We start from the raw sequence: 26,455 nt of genomic DNA on the forward strand, positions 1-26,455 counted from the left end.
CAGTGGATGAATGAGGTGAATTTCTAGTGACAGAAAAGCAGCAAAAAACCCCAGGATCCTCCATGTCAGAGCAGTTGAGGGCACTGATGTCCCCTCATTTTTCAGAGTGTCCTGGAAGGGAATTGATTTGTGGAAAAGGCCTCTATAACTGGTGTAAGGTGTCTCTGCCCTGTCTCAGGGTGGAAACCTCCCCAGTGGCTCCGTGTTCTGTGGGAGAGGTGGGCTCTGCTCCCATGGGTGCACACTGAGGTGGCATTTCTGAGGAATATTTGGAATATTCCTTTGCAGCCAGCTGCTGAGAACGTTCCACTGAGCTGTTGGAGAGTTAACTCAGCCTCGTTTGCTCTCTAATTAATTTGCTGGGGGATAATACCCCACGTCTGACCTGATTTTGGCAGCAGATTTGGTGGGAGCAGCTGCTGAGGCTGGCACAGGCTTTGCCTCCCGTGCAGGAGGTGTTGGGGAGCAGCTCAGGACCAGGGGACGCAGTGAACACACAAAACTCTGCTCCAGGTGCTGCTCCCTTCCTCACCCCAGCCCTCCCAGCCTGCAGGAAGTGGGACAAGGAGTGTTGGCAATAAAAGGATTTCATTTTCACTGTTGAGGGCAGATCTTGTGGAACAACGGGCAGAGCTCGCTGTGCTGCACGCGAAGGTGTGGGAAGAGACAAGAGGGGAAAGAGAGGTCAGCTAAAATAAATCCAAGGGAACAATCCAGCCTTGGGGACTCCAGAGAGGCAGGGAAGCACAGCACAGAGGGGACAGTGAATAAACTGATGCCAGGGGGGTTTGTAAGCCAGAGAATTCCCCTGAGCTCTCCTAAATGCACAGGGAATCTCTGCCTGCTGTAGGGACAACAGTCCCTGGGTGTTTTTGGCACAGGGAAGCTGAGTGGAGCTGCCAGAGGATTTGCTCCTCAGGATTCTTTTGGATGCTGTGCTTTCATGTCAGTGGTTCTGAACCTGGAAACAAGAAGTTGCCCCTTTGCTTGAGTAAATAAGCACCAGGTTTTCAGTTTTGTTTCTGCCTGGGCTCCTCTGTGAGCTCAGGTGCCTCTGGCACATCCAAGGAATTGTGTTTCTTCTGGGAACTAAGGGAAAGAAAGGCTCAGCCTGGAGCTTAGAAGGAACCTGAGACTTGGAGTTTTCTCACTGATGTGCTGGAATCAGCTTTGGTGTCTAAAATCTGAAATGTAAAGAAAAAAAAGGGAAAAATTTTCCCTGATGGAGGAGAACCTTCTCTAACCTTGTTGCTGCTAAACAAAGCTCAGCTTCTGAGTCACTCCCATGGATCTGGGTTGAATATTTGCTGCCTGCAGGATGGGCACCGAGGGATAAATCCCTCCTGAGCTTTGGGGAAGGATTAGGACTGTGCTCAGATGGAAAAATAAATTCTTGCCATTGATTTTTGTCCCATTCACGCTTTTGTAATTCAGCAATCGCTCGAGGAAGGCACAGCCAGGATCCCACTGGAATAAACAGCACGGAAAATCTGGGATTGCCAGAGCTCCTGGGAAATGTGGGGGATAAATCGGGAGAGGAGCTCCTTGCAGCAGGGACACTTGCAAGGGTGCTTATAAATAGTGGGAGCAGGAACTTGGGGAGGAGAGGAATCCAAAAGGAGGAACCCTCGGGAGTCACCGTTTCTGAAAGCAGCAGCTCAAATGAGAGCAGAAAATGATCCAGCAGCACAGGAGCTCTGGAGGAGAAAATCAGTGTGAGACATGGGGAACCTGCAGGGCCAGGCTGCTCTGTCTGATGGGACTCTGCTCAAGGAGCAGCAGATCCTCGGATGCCCAGCGTGCTCAGGAATGCGGATCAGGAGCCTCCCAGGGCCTGTGGGGCTGGGGCTAAACCCGCTCCTGCCTGGAAGGAAAAACATCCCATTGAACACTGGAAAAGTGGCACTGGAACAGCACAGCATTCTCCATGTCACAGCTGGGAATGGCTGCTGGGGGCTCTGGGGGCTGGAGCCAAGTGGGCAAAACCCCTTTGGATTGCAGATGAGTGGAGTTCAGACCAGATTTCCTATAAAACCTGCTGTGCTTCTGGCATTCCCCGTTGGGATTTTCCCCTCAGCTTTCCCTGTTGGTTAGCCAAGGAGCATCGCAGCGTTCCCATTGTCCTGTGGGCTGCAGGAGAAGTGAGCTCGGGCAGGACAGAGCAAGATGTGACATGTTCTTTGGAGGGCTTGGGTTCCCAGCACTGCTCCTTCCAGGGGTGCTGCTCTTCCTGCTGGAAAACTTCCTGCTGGATCTCTTGGGATCCCAGGAAGAGCAGGAGGTTTGTCCCAGGTTATCCTTGGAGAGAGGCTGCTCCAGGATCTTGGTGATGAGGCACAGGGCAGGGAATGCAGAGCAGGGTGTGCAATGTTCTGTGGAGAGCTTGGAATGTGGGACGTCACTTGGAGACCTTGGATTCCTAGCACTGCTCCTTCCAGACGTGCTGCTCTTCCTTCCTGCTGGGAAAAGCTCTGTGTGGATCTTTTGGGATCCTCAGAGGGGAAAGCAGGGAGCCTGTCCCAGGCTGTCATCCCCTTCTCCAGGATCTCAGGGATGAGGGACGGGGCAGGGAGAGCAGAGCAGGGATGGAATGTCACTTGGAGAGCTTGGAATGTGGGATGTCACTTGGAGAGCTTGGAATCACAGCCCTGCTCCTTCCAGAGGCGCTGCTCTGACCCCTGGAGAGCTCTGTGTGGATCTTTTGGGATCCTCAGAGGAAAGCAGGGAGCCTGTCCCAGATGATCCTTGGAGAGAGGCCTCTCCAGGAGCAGCAGCTCTGGGGTTCCTGCATCCTGCTGATCCCAGGGATCCCATGGGATTCATGGACACAATTCCAAAAGAGGCTCCTCACGGCAAAAGATGCTCCCTGTGTTTATCAGTGACTTGGTGACTAAAGCACCGTGGGTTTTCACACTGGAAATAGAATCAAACCGTCATTTCCATGATATTTTAAAGCAGAAAATATCTGGAGAGGGCTTCTTTCCCAGTTGGAATTGCAGGAGAAGTGTCTCCCCCTGCCATAACTGGTACTGTTCATCCAGAAGAATTGTTGGGATGCCCTTTCCCACTGGTTCCTTCCAGGCTGGGACAAGGCAATATTCCTCTCTTGGTTTCCTGTGGCTTTTTCTTTGCCTTCTTTCTTTCCTCTACATTCAGTTCTTAATTTTGTATTTCCTTTCTGGAATTCATCCCAAAATTCCAATTCCAAGCCCCTTTCCCTGCACTTTGCTGAGGAATCCATGAAATCTCTGCCTGTGCTTCCATTGTTTGAGGTGTTGTTTGTGTGGGTCCAGTTCTGGGGGAGAACTGGGGCCGTGGTTTTCCCATTTTCCTTATTCCTGCAGGAGCCACAGGAACATTGTGGGGTTTTTCCCAGCTTGTGGGTCACTGATGAATCAATTCCATTAAAAATGGAAAGTTTTCCATGCCTTTTTCCCAGAAAAGCAAGAACAAGGCAGTGTTCAAATGAAGTCAGGCAGAAGAACTATAAAAATAAACATTTATTTCACCTCATTCTTCATTTCCTTCTGGAGCTGTATTCCCAGAAATCTAGTTAGATTTAAAAAAGGGAAAAAGAATCCAGTCACAGGCACTGAAAGGAAGTAGAAAACCACATTTTTGTCATCTTTCCTTGTTTTTTTAATCACCTGCTCTCAGCATAAAAATATTTAGTGCAAGACTCCTGTCATGTGAAATAATTGCAATTAATTCCTCCAGTCAGGACTGTGTTGGAAAATTCAGGAAGAATTTCCTAAGCACAGGATAAGGGATTTATTTACACTTGTGGAAAACCAGAGAAGCTTTGTGATTAAAAAATAATGATTTAGCTCTGAGCAGACTCTTCCTGACTTTTAAGAAGTTTCAGTGAGTTTTCCTGAATGAAATATTGGATTTTTTCCATGACCTGAGGTGTTCTTGGTGTGGATTTTGCTGGAGAAATTGAGGCAGCATTTTTGGGGTGTTTGCTCATAAACAGGAGCAAGCAGGAGAAATCTCCCCAAATCCCTTTATGGAATGGCAGCCAATCCCCCAAAATTCCCTTTTCCCTTCCCATAATTCACTGTGTGATCAAGTTGGAATATTCCTGGCTGTTCCTGGTTGTTCCTTTTCCCATTTTACTCATCAGAGTTGTTGAATTATTCCTTTTTTTTGTCTCATGGATCCAACACCAGTTTGGTGCTGGCCATTTGCTTCCCAGTACAGCAATTCCTACAATTTTAGTTGGATAAACCAGATTTTCTTTAACTTTGCAGCAAACCAAAGCTATTTTGGTTTTTATTATTGATATTGTGCCCTTGGGAGCAAGCCTGGATTGATGCTGGGAACTCTGCAGCTGCTTTGGTTTGGATTTCAGACCCACACTTCCATTAATTTTTTTGGGGAATTGTGGTTGCACTGGTGGGTTTTTAAAGGGTATCTGTAGGTGTGTAACAACTGCCCTTTAATCAGAGGGATGGAATTAATGGAAATTTGTCATTTGAGATGGAAAAAATTGAAGGCAGCACAAAAATGTTCCCCCTGTGTTTATCTGTGACTTGGTGACTAAAGCAGCGCGGGTTTTCACACTGGAAATAGAACCAAACCATCATTTCCAGGATTTGTTCAGGCAGAAAATATCTGGAGAGGGCTTCTTTCCCTGTTGGAATTCTGTGGGCTCGGATGCTCTTCCCTTTTCCTGCAGAGGAGGGAAAGGAGTGTTCTCCATCTGGCTGGGGGCTTGAAATGCTCCCGTGTTTTGATGCTTCTGCAGATGGGTTCAGTTCTGCGTTCCACGCCTGAACCTGGGAATTCAGTGGGGAAAAGAGCAGGAATGCTTCATCCCTGAGCCCCTCACGCTTCATCCCTGAGCCCCTCATGCTTCATCCCTGAGCCCCTCACGCTTCATCCCTGAGCCCCTCACGCTTCATCCCTGAGCCCCTCACGCTTCATCCCTGAGCCCCTCACACTTCATCCCTGAGCCACTCCAGCTGCAGGGAGTGCTCTTCTCCACTGCACCCAGGGGTTTCCATGCCTTTGGGCTGGGATTTGAAGTGGGACTCTTCTTTCAGCCAGCAGGAGACACATTCCTAAAAATAAACAGATCAAGTGATATTGGAATTTTCATTTACAAATTCTCAGGGGATCTGCCAAAACTTCCATCAGAGACCTGCAGTCATTTGGGAGGAGGCACAGGCTGTTCCCAAGCCGAGGGAATTCAGGTGGGAGGGATGTGGTGAGGGGGAAGAAATTCCTTACTGAGGGTAAAGAGGAGATTTTCCAGAGAATCTTTGCCTCTGGAACCCTGGAAATGTCCCAGGCTGGGTTGGACAGGGCTTGGAGCAGCCTGGGACAGTGGAAAGTGTCCCTGCCATGGCAGGGCTGGGATGGGATGGGATTTAGGGTCCTTCCCAAGCCAAACCAGTCTGGAATTCTGTGATTCTGTGGGGTCAGCGCTGTTGGATCCCTGTGGGAATGGAGTAGGAAATGCCCTCTTTGCTTGCTCCCCTTCCCAGCTCCCCTCCCAGCTCTCCAGGCTGAGGAAACATTTCCATTTTCCCCATCCCATCCCATGAAGGAGGGAAAGGGAAAGGGGAAAGGGGAAAGGGGAAAGGGAAAGGGAAGGGAAGGGAAGGGAAGGGAAGGGAAGGGAAGGGAAGGGAAGGGAAGGGAAGGGAAGGGGAAAGGGAAAGGGAAAGGGACAGGGAAAGGGAAAGGGAAGGGGAAAGGGAATCTCAGTTCTCTTGGGTAGAGACGTCCCCTCAGCTCCAAAGCTGATCCAGAGGAGAATACAAAGGGCTCGTTGTGCTCACTCCAGCACCTCAGGACCTTGGGATTGGAGTTTGTTGCCTTCTCCTGCCTTTTCCAGCAGCAGAGGTTTCCTGTTCAGCCCCTGAGGATGTGAATTCAGCCCCAGTTAATCAGATTGCAGCTGCTCCTGTGCTCTGGCTCCCAGCTTTGCTTCCAGAGGGCTCATTCCCTCCGTGCTGGCTGGATTATATTCCAAGCTGTTCCCTGCTCCACATTTGCTGCAGGAAAACAGCTGAGGGACCAGATTTTGCAGTTTTATTTTGGGCATCTTGTTTGTTTTGAGGAAGAAACCCATTTCCTTCTATTCTGAGTTTTCAAAGGGAGGAATATCAGCATTTCCTTATCTCAGTGGAAGCAGATTCATGAGGAGAGCACCTGAATGTGGGAGCGAGCTGGGAATGAAAAACCTTTGGAAGGGAGAAGGGAGAGGGGAAGCTCTCCTGGAGTGCCTGATCCTGGAGCAGCAGATTAGGGCTGAGTGTAATTAATAACGAGAAGAAATCCATGAAGTTGTTATAGTAACTGGGAAGTGAGGTTGGAATTTATGATCCGAGTGACTCAGCTCTGGGGGAAGGGATGTGGGAGCCCACGGAGGGAGAGCTGGAGCTTCCCTTTCCCTGCTCACCCTTCCCAGGGAACTCTGGAATGGCCATGGACAAGGATCTTCCAAACCCTGAGCAGGAAAACCAGCTCAGCCCATCCTTTTGTCTCTCTGCATGTCTGCTGATCCTGGAAACCTTGGGAAAACTCTCCCCAAGTAATCCATGTAGCAGCTAAACCCTAATGTTTATTCCCCCAGGAATACAAGAATGCCCTTTAGCTTTCCAGCAATCCTGAAAATGAGAGCTGTAAAACTCCTCTCCTGATGCTGCTTTGGGAATTCAGGGAGCTGGGTGGGGATTTCAGGATTTGGGAGCTGTGAATCCTCTTAATCTGCATTTTTTGTCCCAGGCAAACACATCCTAAGAAAAAAATGGGAAAACCCCGTGGAGAAGTTGGGTCGTTCCTGTGACTTGGAGAATTTTTGTGTTGTATTTTTATATTTGCAGCACTGCTTGCCCAAAGAGAAAGTGTTTGGGTGTTGGGACACTGTTCTTCCCAAGTAGCCTCAAGTTTGGGTGGAAAAATCTCCTCTATTAGCTGGAAATGGTTCTTTTATGCCTCAAGGCCTCAGCCTCCAAAATCCCAGAATTCAGGACTGGTTTGGGTTGGAAGGGAAATTTCAAATCCTCAAATCTCCACTACCCCAAACTGCTCCAAGCTGGTTTTGGATCCAGGGGCAGCCACAGCTGCTCTGGGAATTCCATCCCTGCCCCTCCCCACCCTCCCAGCCAGGAATTCCTTCCCAATATTCCAGGGAATTCCATCCTCTGGCAGCTTTTTCCATTTTCAGTCACAGTCACTCTCCAGAACTGGGATTTTCCTGGTGAGGCTGGATGGATCCAGGTTGGGATTCCTCTTGGAACAGCCTGGCACCCTCCTACATCCCAATATTTCCACTTTTTCAATTCCCTCTGCAACCTCAGCATGGAATTATTTAACCAGGAGAGGCAGATTGGTTTGTTTTTTTTTATGGTGTCACACAAGGACCCTGGCATGGAGCTGATCCCTGGGAAATGAGAATTTCTTGGGGGAAGTGCTGGGATTTTGGGAGCAGGGGTTAGGGAAAGGGAACAGGGTTAATTGCAGCCTTTGAAGTGATGGAATTGGATAAAAACTTCCCAAAATGTTCAGCAAGAGGATCACTCCTTGTAATTAGAGGAGTTTTTGATAACTGGAAAAGAAATTACCAGGAGAAGTTGGGTGAAAATGCTGGAATTGCCACTTTCACCTCACTTCAGAGCTCTTCATTTGGGAGAAAATTGCAGAATGAGCTAAATCACTTTTTCATTAAAAAAAATGCTGATCATTCTGCCTGGCATCAAAAATAATGCAAATATTTGCCCAAGAAGCAAAATATCAGATCCAGAAGGAAAGAAAACAACCACAGTCTAAGGAAAAACAGGAACATCTGCTTTGGCTCTGAGGAAAAAATCCTGGAGTAAGAAAGCTGAAATGTCCTTCTAAATCAGGTTTTCCCCCTTTCATCTCCTGTTATAAATTAGTGCTGTCCAAGATGCCACTTCAAATATCTCAAATAAAATATGGAAGTGGCTGGTGGAAAACATGGGAGCATTTCCAGAATGCCAAATGCTTTTTCTGTAACCTTAATTTCCTTTTTTTTTATTGGATGGGCAGACAGAAATTTCAGTCTGGAAATTGCTAACATGGAAAAAACCCTGGGATAAATCAGATTTGGAGTTGACCACGGTGCTGTCATGTCCTGTTTAATATTCCCAGTGCCAGGCTTGGCAGTTTTGGATGAATATTGAGGAAAACGCAATTTCTCTGCTCCAGAATCCTCTTCCTGGGAAGGACCCAGAGTACAGCAGCAGGAATTTCCCGTGGCACAAATCCCCATTTTCCCTTTTTGTTTGGGTTCTGCGTGTGCCTGTGGTCAGGAACGCTGGATAATTGATTGGAAGCGTTTGTTCTGATTGGCCGTGCAAGGTGTTTCTCCTCAGGCCCTGGGAGTGGCTTTAGCTGCTGTTCCATGGCTGTGTTTGGCACTCTGGGATGTGAGGAAAGCTGGATCCTTTTGGACAGAAAACCAGGATGCTCCATCCTGGAGAGCCCAGATCCTCACCTCCCATTTTCTGGGTGGGAATCCTGGAATGGTTTGGGTTGGAAGAGACCTTAAAGCTCATTTTTCCAGCTTACTCCAAGCCCCTTCCTTACAGCTCTCAGCTTTCCCTTGGTTCTCCAGGGTTCTCCTAAAAAAAAAAAAAAAAAAAAGTGGATTTAAAAGCCAAAAAAAGTGGGGGTTTGGGGCAATTTTTGGCTCTGCAAAGATGGAGTTTTGGTTGAAGCACTTTGAGGTTTCAGCCTGGAATTCCGTGATGGAATTCTGATGTTCTTGCAGTGTTCCCACGGGGGAGCCTGGAAAGCCCATAAAAAGGGAGTTTAAAAGCCTAAAAAAGTGAATTTTAGGGCAATTTTTGGCCTTGTGGACATGGAATTTTGGAGTTGAGCTGTCTGGAGATTCAGCCAGGAATTCCTTCGTGGAATTCTGGTGTTCTTGTGGAGTTCCCAAGGGACTTTGAGCTTGGAAAACCCTGAAAAAATGGATTTAAAAGCCTAAAAATGAAGTTGCTGCTCTAATTTTGGATTTCATCTTTCCCCATTGTTCTTAGTGGTTTTTCTAACAGGAAAAAGGGGCAAGGTTTGGAATATTCTCTATTTTCCAAGACTTCTGGAGGATGAGGTGCTCTCTTTGTAGCCTTGGTTCTGTTTTGGTGTTCTTGGGGTATTGTGTGGCTTTGCTGCTTGGCTCTGAAATAAAATTCAAAAGAAATAAGGGGAAAATTTCCTTCTTTTCAGGCAATTTGGCTTTTCCCAGAAAAACTCCTGGGGAAGGAGATCTGAGGATTTGAAATCTTTTCTTTTGGAGAAAAGGTTCTAAAACTCAACCTGTGGGAGAGTTTAGGAAGGGAAGGAGTAAATGAGGGACAGGAGGAGGCAAGGGCTGCTTTATTTCTGCTGAGTTTATCCCATAATAATCCCCATGGATCCACAGCATTCCCATTTTCTGGGGGGCCCAGCAAAGCTTAGGGATGACAATAAAAACACAGGGGGAACATTAAGTGTAATCTAGAAAAAAATCAGCCTAAAAATCTGCAGGGGGGAAATCTGCCTGGCTGAATTTTCTGGAGTTTGGTGCATTTTAAAATTGAGACAATAACAATAATAACGTTAAATAATAATAAATATATTAATAAATAGTGATAGTGATCAAAATTATAATAATTGTGATAATAATAAAAGAAATAAATGATAATGATAAAGTAAAAAAAATCATGATAAGGACAAAAATTATAATCATGGTGACTATGATAATGGTAAGGATAATAATAATAATAATAATAATAATAATAATAATAATAATAATAATAATAATAATAATAATAATAATAATAACAACAATAGTTCTGGTCTCTGAGAGCTGCCCTGAGGAGTGGGAGGCTCTGCAAATAATTTGCTCAAGGAACAAGAAGGAGAGAAATTGCATCTTTTAATAGTCTGCCTCATTTTTCCCTTAATTACCTTGGAAGTCCTGATGTGGGGAACACTTGAACTGAATCCTTTGGAGCTGTCAGAGCTGATTGTTAATTTCATTTCATTTTTGCACAATAGGAGATGAGCTTTTTAGAAAGATAAGATTAAAAATCCCTGACATAATCAGGAAAGTAGACATTTTTTTTTCTGTTCAAGCTGTGAATATTTGTCTGGAAGTTTCCTCTAAAAAATGGGCTGGTGAAAATTCAAGGAAAACAAATCTGTGAAAATTCAGGAAAATGTCACCAAAAAAAAAAGGGTAAAATTTGAAAATTGCATTTCATGGGAATTCCACAGAGCATGTCAGGCCTAAGGACAGCAAAATCTGGATTTTTTTTTTAAATTGGAACTGAAAGAAATGAAGAGAAATGACAACCTGGTTGTGCCCTCTGCAGGAAATCCAGGAATTCCTGGAATTTCTGGGACAGACTGACAGGGGCATTCCCAGCTTTAATGCTTGGACTGACTCCAGAGGAAGAGGAGTCCTTGCAATCTTGCTGATATCCTGGAAGAAGCCTCCTAATTAAAGCTGAGGCACAGTTTTAATAATAAATTATTTCAAGATGGTTTTTTGGCCATGCCCAACTTGCTTGGAATTTTCTCAAGCCCCTACAAAGATCTTCCTGCCTTTAACATTTTTATAGTAAGAAAATTGATTGGATTTATTCCGGGGGATAAATTTGTGACTTTATTCTGATGCCTGATGGCTTAAACCAACAAATTCAGGTTTTAAAGTCAGCCTGGCAATTAGGACAAAGCTGAGGGCAGCCTTGGGAGAGACCAGAGTGGGAAAATCCTTTCTCCAGAACCTTGGGAGAGGCCAAAGTGGGAAAATTCCTTCTCCAGAACCTTGGGAGAGGCCAAAGTGGGAAAATTCCTTCTCCAGAGCCTTGGGAGAGGCCAAAGTGGGAAAATTCCTTCTCCAGAGCCTTGGGAGAGGCCAGAGTGGGAAAATCCTTTCTCCAGAACCTTGGGAGAGGCCAAAGTGGGAAAATCCTTTCTCCAGAACCTTGGAGAGGCCAGAGTGGGAAAATTCCTTCTCCAGAGCCTTGGGAGAGGCCAAAGTGGGAAAATTCCTTCTCCAGAGCCTTGGGAGAGGCCAAAGTGGAGGAATCCCTTCTCTAGAACCTTGGGAGAGGCCAAAGTGGAGGAATCCCTTCTCCAGAACCTTGGGAGAGGCCAAAGTGGGGGAATTCCTTCTCCAGAACCTTGGGAGAGGCCAAAGTGGGAGAATCCCTTCTCCAGAGCCTTGGGAGAGGCCAAAGTGGGAGAATCCCTTCTCCAGAGCCTTGGGAGAGGCCAAAGTGGGAGAATCCCTTCTCCAGAGCCTTGGGAGAGGCCAAAGTGGGAGAATCCCTTCTCCAGAGCCTTGGGAGAGGCCAAATTGGGAGAATCCCTTCTCCAGAGCCTTGGGAGAGGCCAAAGTGGAGGAATCACTTCTCCAGAGCTGGGTGGTGCTGGTGGTCTCAGGTAGCAAAGGTGTTGAAGATGAGGATGGTAAAGGCAGAAGATGAGGAAGGCTGTGGCAGCTCTAAGGGAAAATCCAGCCCATGGAATCCAGCAGAGGAGGAATGTGGAGCTGTTGGAAGGAATCCAGAGGCTGGGAATCCCAAACCTGCACGTGAGGATGTGTTTTAGGGATTTCTGTAAATAGTGGATTTCACACTGGATCAGCTGGCAGCTGTTCTTTAACCTCTGGGTATGAAAATAAGGCTCCATGCCACGGATCCATGGGATTGTATCCTCCATCTCCAGGATGGTCCCAGGGATGGAGCAGCTCTGGAAGCTGGGAGGAAAGGCTGGGAATGTTCTCCTGGAGAGGAGAAGCTTTGGGGTGAGCTCAGTGTGGCCTGGAGGGGCTGCAGGAGAGATGCAGAGGGACTTTGGACAGGGATGGAGGGACAGGACCCAGGGAATGGCTGCCAGGGGGTAGGGGCAGGTGGGATGTTGAGAAGGAATTCCTGGCTGGGAGGGTGGGGAGAGGCTGGCATGGAATTCCCAGAGCAGCTGGGGCTACTCCTGGATCCCTGGCAGAGTCCAAGGCCAGGCTTGGAGCCACCTGGGAGAGAGGAAGGTGTCCCATGGCAGCAGTTGGAATGAGGTTTAAAGTTCCTCCCAACCCAAACCATTCCATGATTCCATGAAATCCCTCTTTTCTGAATCACTTTGCCCAAGTTCCAGCCATTAGTGCTAATAGATGCCCTTGCTTATGTTTTGCAGAGCTCTGTGAAATCTTCCCAGCTTTTGCTGGAAATGAGAACAGCTTGGGTTTGCTGAGGAGGAGGGAATTTCTCAGAGCTGCCAGAAGCTCCACAGAGCACTTGAGCTGTTGCTGCTCATAAGAAACGGGAAAAGGTCACAGAAAAGAACAACATTTTCCTCAGCAAATAAATAATAAAAAGGGGAGATTCTTAGGGATGTGTCCAAGGAGGGCTGGAGCACCTGAGGAGCTGGGAAGGTTCTGGAGCCCCAGCAGAGGCTGAGGGAGCCGGGCAGGGGCTGAGCCTGGAGCAAAGGAGGCTCAGGGGGCCCTTGTGGCTCTGCACAGCTCCTGCCAGGAGGGGTTTGGGATCTGCTCCCAGGGAGCAGGGACAGGGACAGGAGGAGGGGGAACGGCCCCCACAGGAGGTTCAGCTTGGAATTGGAGAACGAATTTTGCCTGGAAGGGTGCAGAGGCATTGGAATAAGTTGCCCAGGGAGGTGTTGGAGTGACTCCATCTGGAAGTGTTCCAGCCTTTCCCTCCTTTCTCATTGCCCACAGAAGCTGTGGCTGCCCCTGGATCCCTGGAAGTTGGAGCAGCCTGGGACAGTGGGAGATGTCCCTGCCTGTGATGGGGTGGAATGGGATGAATTTAAATTTCCCTTCCAACCTACAGCACTCCATGGTTTTATGTGAAGCAGGAGCCCATCTGTTCCTCCTGGGAGAGCCAGACCTGAGATTGTCACTTTTTTTTGGTGGCTGTCACCCTGTCTGAGTTGGTGCCTCTCCCTGTGAAGTGCTCATGGATTTGAAGGAGAATCCAGTTTGAATCCCATACCACAACTGATGTAATTCCCTGTGGGATCAGATGATCTCCTTCATCCCTCTCCTTAGAAAAGCTTCTGCAGTAGTTCACAGTTCAGGTGCCTGGCGTTTATCTCTGAGCGTTTTCAGGATCCCCATTTTGTTGGGAGGAAAAATCCTGCTCTGGTGCTGTGGTGGAAGTGAGGAAGAAGCAGGTGTGGGACAGTGGGATGTGCTGTTATTGGGATTTCACTGGGATTTGCTTTGGGTTTCACTCTGTGTTTGTGTCCTGCCACCATGAAGAGTGGGAGGAGCTGGATTTGGAAGCTGAGAGGAGCTGGATTAACAGCTCTGCTTCCCAAAACTGCTGTTCATGCAAGGAGTGGGAAAATGGGATAAATGGGAGCCAGCCTTGGCTGTGTTTGTGGGACTGGGGGATCTTTGGGGCTGAGGGGGTCCCTCTGCTCCTCACATCCCCCTGGAGCTCTAACCCTGCCCATGGAGAAGCCCAAACCTGTGGGGAAGCACAGGATGGAACGTGGGTCTCATATTCCAAACCCTGCCAAAGCTGCACGTGAGGATGTGTTTAGGAATTGCTGTAAATAGTGGATTTCACACTGGATGAGCTGGGCAGCTCTTTTGTAACCAGTGTGTAGGAAAATCAGGAAAATCCATGGGATTTTATCCTCACTGTCAGCTGCTTCTTGGGAACCCTTTAATTCATCCCCTGGCTGGATCCCTCTGGAATTGCTGGAGTGTTTTCCCACCAGTTTTGAACCACAGAGAACACAAAAATCTTTAGGTGGAAGCTTGATGTAAAAGAAAAATTCATATTCCACATGGGATATATTCCAGGAAAATGGATCAGACCCAACTGCAGCACTGATTCTTCTTCACCATTTATTAACAAATGCAAAGCTTTGCTGCTGTTCAGCATTCCCAGATCCCAGACCCAATTGATGTTCTAGGATACAGAGCTTTTTTGGGGGATTTGGGTACTGGAACTGTAATAAAAGTCTGCATCAATGAGAAAATGTTCATGAGGAAAGAATTCCCAGGAAGCCTCTTTGGAGTGTTTTGCTCTGGTTTATTCTCCCCTTAAATGTTCATCCCAGGTGTCAGATTTTTCTGGGAAGGCACAGGAAAGAATGAGTCAGATTTTAATGGGAATTTAGTCATGACTAAAGGAAGTGTTGGGTTTTCTTCGGGCCTCAGAACTGCAATTCCCGCAGAGCAAAAGCTGGATTTTATCATTATCCATACTCTGCTTAAATTAACTTCGACAAATCCATAAATATTTAAAAAGTTGTGGTGTGAGAGGGGTCAGATTTTCACAGAAATGATCTTCCAGTCAGCCTGGTCCATCCCTCCACATCCACTTCCTGCTCTCCAGCCTGGTCCTGGAGTTCAGCAAAGTTTGAGAAATATTCATAAATTCCAATTGCTTTGGATTTTTTTTTTCCCCAAAGAATGTGTGGATTGAGGATTAGTGGAGAATATGGAGGTGGTGCTGGTTGGAATTGATGATCTTAAAGGTCCTTTCTGGCCTTGAGGATTCCTTGATTCTCAGGAGTTGCTCTGGATATTTATTTATGTGGATGTTTCTTTATTTTGTTATGTGGATGTTTCTGTATTTATTTCCTTGTGAAATTCCACATTTTCAGGAAGCAGCTCCAGTTTATTCTGGGATTCCAGTCCCTGCAGATCAGGGCAGTGACAAACATCCCAAACTGGACTTTATTAAGCCCAAATTGGAGTTGAGTAAACACAAATCTGCTTCATTCTGCTGCTTCCTTTTGGTTTTTCCATGAATTTTGTCCACATACAAAGGGAATTTTTTTTTTTTCTGGCAGTGAGCAGTCATTCCATGTTATCCCTATCGGTGCATGTTGTGGCCATATTTAACATTGATATCTGGGGATTTATCATTTAATCCTTTTAATAACAGGGCTTTAAAATTCTCTTCATTGTTGAAGATGGATAAAATCGTTGCACTTAATCTCAAACTGGGTTCTGCTGCTTGAGCACAACTTTTGTGCTGCTCGAAGTGCAAAGGAGGGAATTTTTCCCAGTGGATAAAAGGGACATTTGGGATAATTTGGCCTGGGAAGCAGAGGGTTCCCAACATGGAGAGGTTCAGGAGCAGAGGGAGCTGGGTCTCCTGTGCAGCCAGGGCTGCAGCCAGCGAGGGCTGGAGCAGGAGCAGCAGATCCTGGGGGACCCTTCCAAGCTGGCATTCCACAATTCCCAGAGTTCCCTCACTCCTGGACATACTGTGCATGAGGAGCCAGCTGAGCTTTGTGGAGATGGGATTTCTCCACATTTTGGGTTTTTAACAATCCTTCCAGTTCTCTGGGGTATAACCCCAACCTGGGTGCTGTACAGGCCATGCCCTAAACTTAATCTTTACCCTAACCCCAGTCCTAACCCTACACCCACCCTGAGGGTTCTGCAGGTCCTGCCCTTACACTAACACCAAACCTACCCCAGTCCTAACTTTAAACCCCCTCTGGAGTCAAGGTTAGGTCATGCCCTAACCTTAATCTTTACCCTAACCCTAATCCTAAACCCATCCTAAGGCTGTGCAAACTGTTCTAACTGTAACCCTAAATGCACCCTGGAGGCTGTGCAGGTCCTGCCTTAACCCTAACCCTAATCCTAACCCTAAACCCACCCTGGGGGCTGTGCAAATCCTACCTTAATCCCAGTCCTAAACCTAACCCCACCAGAGAATGAGAACTGGAGTTGAATTCTTAGGGAATTCTGATGGTGCTTAGGGTAATGATGAAATAAAAAATGCATCACCACAGCAGGTGCTGAGCTGCTGAAACACTGAGATTTTTACACATAAGAAAGGTGGGATCCAGAGCAAATACTCCATAAATCCCAGCAGCATTCCCTGCTCCCTGCCCACCCCACACTGCCCAAAGACTGCCAGAGCAAAAAAAACCTGGATAAAACAACTCCAAACCTTTCCAGGGCTTGAATTGTTCGTTTTTTAATGTGCCCAGCAGGGTTTTCAGCAGATTGGAGATGGTTTTCCATGAAAATCAGCGAGGATTGAGGAGATGCAGCCTCGTGCTCAGGAAAAGGGCCCCTGGAGCTGGGCAAAATTTGGGATAAGAGTGGGAAACAGCTGCAGGGAGGCAGTGCTGACAGGGGGGTGGCACCTGGGGACACGGATCACTGGGGATGCAGTGAGGCTGCTTCAGGAATGCACTTGGTGAGCCTAAAAATCTTCTCCAACCTTAAAAATTCCAGAATTTTATCCAAATGGGCAGTCAGGAATAAACCAGCTGGGAATTTAGTGGCTTATTTGTTATCAAACCCAGTTTAGTATTCAAAAATATGTAAAAATTTATATACAAATATATATATATATATATATATATATATATATATATAGTGATTGTCATATAGTTAATTAATATAATTAATAGAAATTTATTATATAATTAAATAATTAATATATAATAGTGTATTGATATAAATATATATTGTATAATATATAATTAATACATATATTACCATTTATATATAACTGTATAGAATTTATAGGCATAATTGTATAATATATAAATCTGTGTACATAATTAGATATTTTATATATGATTACCTCTAATTAACTCATACATATTCATAGATATTAATTTTAAAATATATAAGCGATATATAATTATATATAATTACTATATGTATATAATTGTATACATATATTTAAATTTAATTATATAAATATATAATTTCCATGTGTTTATAAATAAAATAATAGAACAATTTTTGTCTTTCAGGTTGCCCCTCTGAAGAAATTCTGTTTGCCTGAAGTTTTTTATCCTGGGCTGCACTTGAAACTTGATAATGAAGAAAAGCAGAAGTGTCATGACAGTGACTGCAGATGAGGTGAGCTCCTGCTGAAGGTTTTTTTTCCTTATTTTTCTTTCCTTTTCCTTTTCCTTTTCCTTTTTTTTTTTTTTCATTGTGAAAATGAGCTAAAAAAGTTGATTTTGTCTTCTTTGGTAAATGTAAACTGGTTTGACTTTGATTGCTGATGGGTAATATTGGAGGATTTTTAGATAGGAAGAAGAAAATAAAAGCTGCACATTAAAAATGAACAACTCAAGCCCTGGAAAGATTTGGAGTTGTTTTATCCAGGTGGTTTTGCTCTGGTGGTCTTTGGGCAGTGTGGGGTGGGCAGGGAGCAGGGAATGCTGCTGAGATTTATGGAATATTTGCTCTGGATCCCACCTTTTAATGTGTAAATATCTCGTGGAATAAATTCTTTGTTTGTAAATTTCGTTGTGGAGTTGTGGGATAGTTCTGGCTGGAGAATTGAGTGTGGTTTATCCTTGTGGAGGAAATAATTTGCAGAATTTAGTTCTGCACCTGTGGAGTTATCATGTCCTGGGATAGTTCTGGCTGAGGAATTGAGTTTTATCCCTGTGGAGGAAATCCTTTGTAGAATTCAGTTCTGGAGTTGTGGAGTTCCCATCTCCTGGGATAATTCTGGCTGGAGAATTGAGTTTTATCCCTGTGGAGGAAATCCTTTGTAGAATTCAGTTCTGGAGTCGTGGGATAGTTCTGGTTGGAGAACTGAGTGTGGTTTACCCTCATGGAGGAAATCATTTGCAGAATTCAGTTCTGGACTTGTGGAGTTCTCATGTCCTGGGATAGTTCTGGCTGGAGAATTGAATGTGTTTTACCCTCGTGGAGGAAATCCTTTGTAGAATTCAGTTCTGGAGTTCTGGGGTAGTTCTGGTTGGAGAATTGAGTGTGGTTTATCCTCATGGAGAAAACAATTTGTTTGTAGAATTTAGTTCTGGAGTGGTGGGCTAGTTCTGGCTGGAGAATCAAATGCGCTTCACCCTCGTGGAGGAAATGCTCTGTTTCCAGAATTATAGAATATTAATCCCAATATTTCAGGTGGGACGTGCCTGGCCCTGTCTGGCCCTTGCTGCTGGACCAAAGGCAGCAGCTGTGGTGTTTCACCTCAGAGACACCTTTGGCCGGCTGGGTGCTGCAGCTGGGCACTGGGAACAAATCCAGGCACAGCAGGAACTCAGTTTACCTCTGGTGGAAAAGGTTCAGGCAACGGTGAAGAGAAAGGAGAGGATTCTATGGTAGAGTTTTAATCCAGAGTTTATTCCAGGATGACAGACTCTGAATGTGGTAACAGCTCCCAACAGAATCCCGGCCTCATGGTCCCGTGTCCTTTTAAGCCTGGGGACAGGGGAAGGGACAAAGGGACAGGTGGGGACCAACCAGGTGTGAGGAGGGGAAGGCTCAAGGGATAAAGACACTGGGACAGGCCAATGAGCCCGGAGCTGAGGGCATCTTTGGAACTTCTGCCAACCACACCACGAGCCTGCTGGAATGTTAAGATTGATGGGCAGCTCTTAGCAGGAGGGCAAAGGGGAAAGGAAAGGTTGGCACACCTGAGGGGTTGGGATAGGTGAGACAGGAAATCACACTGCAACTCAGAATGGAGGGATTTCAGAGGCCTCTCTGTTGCAGAGCTCCCTGGATTACCTGGAATGTGGGCTCAGCAAATCCTACAGCACTTCCAGCCATGCCCTGGGCATTGACCTGTGGCGGGGCCGCCGGTGCTGCTCGGGGAACCTGCAGCTGCCCCCGCTGGCCCAGCGGCAGACGGAGCGGGCCAGGACCCCCGACAGGGACATCAGGAGCCCCGACATGGTGTGCAGGCCCACCACCCTGCCCCTGCTGCCGCCTCCCAGCATCGCCATCACCACCTACCACGACTGGTAAGGCTCATCTCATTCTGCTTGCGGTAATTAATGGATATGTTTGTTTGTTTTCTGGTTCCAAATTGGCTTTTTCCCTTCTTTTTTGTTATAAACACACATCTAATTATCTTATTTCTATTAATCTGATTAATCAGTCTCTATGAGTTGTTGTATCACAGATATAAGTTTATACAACAGATTATTTTTATAGTTTTTTAAAATTCCACTTGGTTAAAAACCTCTCTTGAAACCTCTGATTCTGGTCTCAACCAGAGGATTTGTGTTCCTAACTTGGCACCCACACGAGTTCAGGATGGTGCTAAACTCTCCCACAAAGGGTTGAGGAAAAGGCTCTGACTCTCTGGATGTTTCCCATCCCTGTGTGAGGAAAAAGGCTTGGAAAAACCCCACTGGGATCTAAAGTTAAGCTGGAGATAAATCCCCAAGAAAGCATCAGAGAGCTGCTTACAAGGGGGTTGCTCTGAGGTGAGATCCAAAATTGGAACTGGGGTGAAGTGCCAAAACAAGGGAATCAGTCCAGAGAGAGAGGAGAGTTTTCCTATGCTGGAACTGGATTTTATGGCAAAATAAGGATGTGTGTCCTGCTTGTCATAGGAACATTGAGGTGACATCAGAGTGACCTTCAATTGTGTGCTCTCAACTTTGGGTTTAGAGTCAGCTTTAGGTTCTAGTTTATAAATGCTCTATTCGCAGCTCCATTTGCTGGTTCATGTTCCTAAGCTGGAGTCTGGGTTTCTGCTAAGCTCAGTACTCTCTGCATTTGTACAGCTGGAGAGGATCCCATAGGCTCGAGGTAAGTCCCAAGAAAGCATCAGAGAGCTGATCACAAGGGGGCTGCTCCGAGGTGAGATCCAGAACTGGAACTGGGGTGAAGTGCCAAAAGAAGGGAATTAATCCAGAGGGAGAGGAGGAAGGCAAAGCCTTGGATGTTCGGTGCTGGAACTGGATTTTATGGCAAGATAAGATGTGTGTTGTGCTTTTCATGGGAATATTGAGGTTACAGCAACTGCACCTGAAATTCTGTGCTCGCACCTGGGTTTAGGATTTGTTTTAGATTCTAAACTTTCCTCTCTTGGCTCCGTTTGCTGGTCCATGCTCCCATCATTATTCCAAGTTGGAGTCTGGGTTTCTGTCAAGCTCAGCACTTTCCATTTGAACAGCTCTAGAGGACATCCCAAATCCATTTGTTAAAGTCCTTTGGAAAGAGTTTTCCTGCTGAAAATAGGATTTCTAAACTGCCCTGGAATAGCTGAGATAGAGGAATTGCAAGAGCTTTTGTCCAGGTTTTGTGATTAATTGCTGGGATAAATGCAACCAAACGAGTTCCCTAATTTCAGATGGGTTGGGAATTTTGGCAATAAAAGGGTTGGCTCACCTTTGTAGTGGGCATTGTGTGAATGTTCCTTTTGTGGGGCAGGGATTTGCATTCCTGACATGGGGTGGGCTCGGAAGGATGGACTCGCTCTGAGCTTGGAATGTGCCTCTGTCCATGGTTTGGGAGGAGTTGCCGGGATTTGTCATGGAACACAATTTTGGATTTATCGCTTGGAACACAAGAGGGCGTCGCTGCTCCTCTCTCCCGCTTCAGCAGGATCCGTGCGGATGGGTTTCCCTGGAACCCGGACAGCCCTGCTCGGGTTGATGCTGTTTCTGTAGCGCTGCAAATTCCCGGTTCTACACAGGAACTGGGAGTTGCTGGTGTGACTGGGATGCAGCGCTGGGTCCCAGCTCCTCTTCCTGCATCTTCCTCACCTCGCTGAGCCTATAAAAACTGGGTTTCAAATGCCCATTTTTTATTTCAGTCCTAATCCTCACCTCCCTATCCACTTACATTAGCTGATCCTGTAAAAACTGGGCTGAACATTCCCATTTTTTATTGAAGTTTTGGGCATTGAGGGGTTCTGGACCAGGTTAGCCCTGAGCTCTACCCCATTCCAGGCAGTTCTTCCTACAGAATTCCCAGTGACTCAGGGCCTGCCACCTTCTCAGGAGCACAGCCATGGGATCACGGAATGTTAAGGCTGGAGAATATTGTGGATTTGGGATAGAAATCCAACGGAGCTGCAAGCTCAATGCTTATTAGTGATCCAAACCCCAAATTAATCAAAGATTTGAAGGAAAAAAACAGTGGATAAAACATGGGAGATGTTTCTGGAGGCAGCCAAAAATAAGGGAGACTGATCCCAAGCAGTAATTCCAAACCAGGTGTGGTGTAATAGCATTTTCTGTGGAAAAGGAAGGAAATATTCCCATAAAACAGCTTTTCTGTGTCCTGCAAGGCAGGAGACACGTGGGATAGAGATCTTCAGGTGACAGTCTGAGTGGAGAAGTCTTCCAAGCTTCTTCTCCACAATTGTTGCCTCTGTTTTCATCCAAGTTGTTCAAATGTTTCCCCAGTCCTGCTCCATATTTTCTGACTCCAGCTTTGTGTTAGGAAATCCAGGCAGGAGGGAAGGGTGAGGGTGTGAAGAATAAATTTGTAGCTACACTTGGAGCATCCAGAAGAGTTCTTTTCCCAATTTTTTTTGCTCCTTAGCATCTCCTGGGCTAGATTTGGCCTGCTCATTCCCACCATTTCTCCACGTTTCCCTCAGGTGTGCGGGGGATATTTGGATATTTTGAAGGGGTGTGCAGCAAATTTTGATGTTGAAACAAAAATGGGATTTATGGTGAATCCCAAAGCGTGAGGAAATCAAGGCTTTAAGAATTCCATGAGGAGTTGATCTGGTTTAGTATTAATGTTGGAATGCATTTTTTTAGTGATTGGAGAGGCTGATAAATATTTGGGATATGGCAATAAACACTTCATTAAAATATAGATTTGCTGCCTTATTATCGCTCATTTATGGCCTTTTTCTTCAAGAATAATTTTATTGTAGAGCCTAGAGATGAGAATCTGTAAGGAAAATATGAAGGGATTGATCCTATTCCCCACATCCGCCTGGAATTGAGATAAATTTACTCAGTCTCTACTCCTGTAGTACTCCCGTTGTTCTCCAGATGGTGGTGGTGGGCAGCAAATTAAAAACAGCGCCAAGAGCTAAATCAGCCCGAAATTCGGGATAAATTTTGGGCACTGAATTACTCCAAACCTTCCTTGGAATTCTGGCTCCAGCCAGAGCCAGCTCGTCCTCCCTGGGAGGCTGCTGAGAATTAGTGGGAGATTGATAAAATGGGAATGAACTGAGATATTGATTAAATGGGAATTAATTGGGGGATAGATAGATGGGGATTAATTGATGGATTGGTAAAATGGGAATTAATTGTTGGATTGATATAATGGGAATTAATTGATGGATTGATAAAACGAGAATTAATTGTTGGATTGATAAAACGAGAATTAATTGATGGATTGATAAAATGGGAATTAATTGATGGATTGATAACATGAGAGTTACTTGGGGGGTTGACAAAATGGGAATTAACTGAGAGATTGATAAAATGGGAGTTAATTGGGGGATTGATAAAATGGGAATTAATTGAGGGACAGATAAATGGGGATTAATTGAGGGGTAGATAAGGAAAGTTAGGATGATAAAGGGGATGGGATTTGCATGGAGAATTAAGGATAACAAAGCTGGAATCAGGCTGGGAAAGCAAGCTGATGCTCCTTCCATATCCCATGGATAAAATGAAATATTTGGGAAGCTTTAACAGGAACCATAGGATGAATCCCAGAAATTCAGAAGGAGATGATGTTTTGAAGAAATGTGGTTTTGGGGTTTTTTTTTAAATTTTCTTTGGTTTTTCAATGCTTTTTCTGACTTTGTGATAATACCCTGAGAAACTGGAGTTTTATTTCTTAGAGGATTTCAAACTCCAGGAGATGAGAACTGAGGGAATGTGCTGTAAACTTGGAATAGGGAAAAACAAACAAACAAAAAAAGATGAGCTGGCTTCCCATGTGGGGTGAAAAATAAAAAATCTGAGGGAAAAAATCCCAATGTTCTGAGGTGTTCCCACAGGGAATATCCATGGTTGGGATGGGGTTATTCCCAATGTTCTGAGGTGTTCCCATAGGGAATATCCCACATTCTTGGTGTGGTTGGGATGGGGTTATTCCCAATGTTCTGAGGTGTTCCCACAGGGAATATCCATGGTTGGGATGGAGTTATTCCCAATATTTTGTAGTGTTTCTCTAGGGAATATATCCTTGGTTGGGATGGAGTTAATCCCAATGTTCTGAGGTGCTCCCATAGGGAATATCCCACATTCCTGCTGTGGTTGGGATGGGGTTATTCCCATGTTCTGAGGTGTTCCCACAGGGAATATCCACATTCCTGCTGTGGTTGGGATGGGGTTGTTATTCCCATGTGGGATTGAGGCTCAGTCAGAGGCACAACCCCGAGCCATGGCCGCGTGTGGCACTCAGGGCTTTGAGGGGTCACATCTGACATCCCACCCCAAATCCTGCAGACCTTCTATCAAAATACAAACCCCAAAAATCCTTCCTGCCAAAAAAAAACGTGGGCAGGCCAAATATCCCAAGGTCGCTGCTGCTGTGTCATTCCAAATGCCAACCTATCCCAAAAAAAACCTGGGAAAAAAAAGGTGATTTTGCTCTCTCTGACTTGAATCTGCTGTTATTTCTCAGCTAAAAATACCCAGAGAAGTGTTTTGTCTGCCTATATTTAGATTTTGGCTGGTGCCATCAGTTTCTGAAGCTCTTGCAGCTTCAAAAACCTGTATTTTTATGTTTTCTTGGAGGCCTAAATAAAAGAGCTATGATTAATATGAGGTGTAGATACCCAGAGGAATTTTAAGATGAATTAATCATAGGTCAGGAATTAAAATTATGGTTATTTCAAAATCACTTGTTGTCCACAACTTTTATTTTGTTGTTGCCAGCTAATCTTTTAATTCCTTTCCATTTATTGAATTCATTGAATTTTACTCCAAATACTCCACATACCATCCCTTTTTGTGTGAATTGCAAGGTGATCCCAGTAATTTTATCAAAGATGAGCCTCTAAGTTCAGAGCTGCAGGGTTTTGCCTGGAGATAAAAGTGGTTGAAAACAGAAGCGCACAAAAAAAAGGCTTTTAATGATTCAATTTTAATTATACACCTCAATCCTGAGTGCAAAAAGACAGCTTGGGGTGTGTGTGGAAGGGGAAGAATGAGTCACTGTTAATCAGCAGAAGACAACGAAGCTTCTGAAATATTTTCTTCAAACTTCACCCTCGCTAGCAGAGAAAATAAATGAAAATTATGGAAATAGAGTTGATGGAAAAGCTGAATCAGACAGGAGGTTGACAGGATTTTCTGACTAATGATAACTCATCTCCAGGGAAAGAGCAAACCCCCTTTGTTTTCACCTGCACAGCCGGCTGGGCTCAGCTGCTCCAGGACATCCATCCCGGAGGGTCCTGGGCTGGGCTTTGCCTGAGCTGAGCTTTACAGGCCCTGACAACCCAGACCCTCCCATGGTTCCATCATCAGATCGGCGTTCTTCAGGATTTGGTTCCTTCTGTGCAGTTTTTCATGGTTTAGTTCAGTTTTTGGTTGGTTTTGCTCCATTTTTTTGGTTGGTTTAGTTCAGTTTTTGGTTGCTTTATTCAGTTTTGGATTGGTTTAGCTCAGTTTTTGGTTGGTTTTGTTCTGTTTATTTGGTTGGTTTTGTTCCGTTTTTTTGGTTGGTTTAGTTCAGTTTTTGATTGGTTTAGTTCAGTTTTTGATTGGTTTAGTTCAGTTTTTGGTTGGTTTAGTTCAGTTTTTGGTTGGTTTTGTTCCATTTTTTTGGTTGGTTTAGTTCAGTTTTTGGTTGCTTTATTCAGTTTTGGATTGGTTTAGTTCAGTTTTTGGTTGGTTCTGTTCAGTTTTTGATTGGTTTTGTTTAGGTTTGGTTGGTTTTCTTCAGCTTTTTAACTGAAAAAACCCTGGTTACTTCAGTTTTTTAACTGAAAAACTGGTTAATTTAGTTCAGGATTTGGCTGGTTTAGTTCAGTTTTTGGTTGGTTTAGTTCAGTTTTTGGTTGGTTTAGTTCAGTTTTTGGTTGGTTTAATTCAGTTTTGGTTATTTTCTGTCAGTTTTTGGTTGGTTTAGTTCAGTTTTGGTTATTTTCTGTCAGTTTTGGTTGGTTTAGGTCAGTTTTGGTTATTTTCCGTCAGTTTTTGGTTGGTTTAGTTCAGTTTTTGGTTTGTAACACCTGAGGACATGGGGGTGGTGCTGGCTGAGGGTTGGACTTGCTGATCCTAAAGGTCTTTTCCAAACTTAGTGATTCTGTGATTCCATGATTTTGTGTTTTCCAGCAAAACTCCCCAAAATCCACCAATAAATCCCATTTTTAAGCACTTGTGGCCAAGTTGCTCCCTGAGTTTCCCGAATTCCTCTTGGCCCACCTGGCCCTGGGAGGCTGCAATGCCTTTGGACCTTTCCTGATGTGTTTTCAGTACCTCCACCTGGAATATTTCCAGATTTCCCTTTTTGTGGCAATTCCCTGCTGGAATATTTGGAGCAGAGGGCCTGGAGACCCTGGGAATGTCCCTGGGAGGAAGCAGAGGATTGGGAATGAAGGATTGTCCTGTGCTGCTGCCTCAGCCCAGCTCCAGAGCCTTTTTACCCAGCACTGGAGACCTTTTATCCCTGAAAAAATCATGGAATTTTTGTTTTCCTGGGACAGGCCCAGCCAGCCCCTCTCTGACCCTGTTTCTGCTGGCAGCGGCACCGAGCTGCTCTCGAGGAGCTTTGGCTGTGGATTGGTTCCTTTAATTGAGCCATAATGGACAGAGCTTCTTGGGAATTCTGACTGCACAGCAAAGCCTGCTCCTTCCCAGCTCCAGAACGGGAGGCACTGGCAAAGCTGGAAGCTGTTGAGCAGGGAATGTTGGGAATTTCCCCTGGAATTAGGGGAAAAATAGCTGTAAAAAAATCCTCTTTATGAACCCGATTCTGGTTAATCTGAGGGAGCTGAGAAGGGGGAGATGATCGGAGACACAAAGAAATAGAAGAACTGGAATGAAACTGGGATTATTTCTGTAAATCAGCTGAAAGTCTGGGAAAGCAGGAGGGAAATACAAAACTTTGGATAGAAGGTGGAATTTTCTGTTCCTCAGCTATTGTGGGACCAATAGCAGAGAAATTTGTGGGCTGGTGAAGATGATTTCAGTCCTTTTGTGGCAAGGAAGAGGAGGGTGCTGCAAAATTTCCTTTTTTGTCCCTTTTTTGGGCTCTTTTCCATGGGAATCCATGGCAGGATGCAAAAATGGCCAGGCAAAGTGGGTGTCTGGACTAGATCCAGGGGATTATTTGGGAGCACCAAGAAGTGACAGAGCAATATTTTGGGATTTTTTTTTGTATTTGTCGTTTTATTAAAAAATCAGGGAATTGTTTGGGTTGGAAAAGCTTCTGAGGTCATCAGATCCATCCATGCTCCAAGTGCCACATCCACACAGCTTTTAAATCCTGCCAGGAATTCCACTCCTGGCTGGGCTGGAAAAGCCTTTCCAGGAAGGAATTTTCCCTGCTCCATCTCTGTATGTAACACAACGCCTTTCTCATCAAGATACACAACATTTTCAGATTTTTTCCATCAGCTTCTCCTTTCTCTGGAGTCACCCTAGGGTCTCTGCCTGTGAGGAATATGTTGAATTTTGGTGGTAATATATTACAAATACCTTCTGTAATCTATAGCTGTGAAATGAGGAAATATATCACAATTAATACAGATTGCTTGACATATGGGATTACTCACTCTGGATATAGAGAAGGCATTTCAGGTTCTCTGGGAATAAATCAGGCACA

General features: G+C 45.3%; 1 protein-coding gene across 1 annotated transcript in view; it reads left to right on the top strand.

Annotated features, from left to right (window-relative positions):
* The window catches only part of PDE4B (phosphodiesterase 4B), a 225,156-nt gene that overhangs the window by 3,837 nt on the left and 194,864 nt on the right, over positions 1–26,455 (top strand). Inside the window, exons 2-3 of the mRNA XM_036387461.2 lie at positions 16,738–16,846; positions 18,458–18,708. Of these exons, the coding sequence (XP_036243354.1) occupies positions 16,805–16,846; positions 18,458–18,708 (293 nt within the window). The 5' untranslated portion in view covers positions 16,738–16,804. The remainder of the gene's footprint in view (positions 1–16,737; positions 16,847–18,457; positions 18,709–26,455) is intronic.

Source organism: Molothrus ater, chromosome 9 (genome assembly GCF_012460135.2).
Source record: "Molothrus ater isolate BHLD 08-10-18 breed brown headed cowbird chromosome 9, BPBGC_Mater_1.1, whole genome shotgun sequence".
NCBI classification, from domain to species: domain Eukaryota; kingdom Metazoa; phylum Chordata; class Aves; order Passeriformes; family Icteridae; genus Molothrus; species Molothrus ater.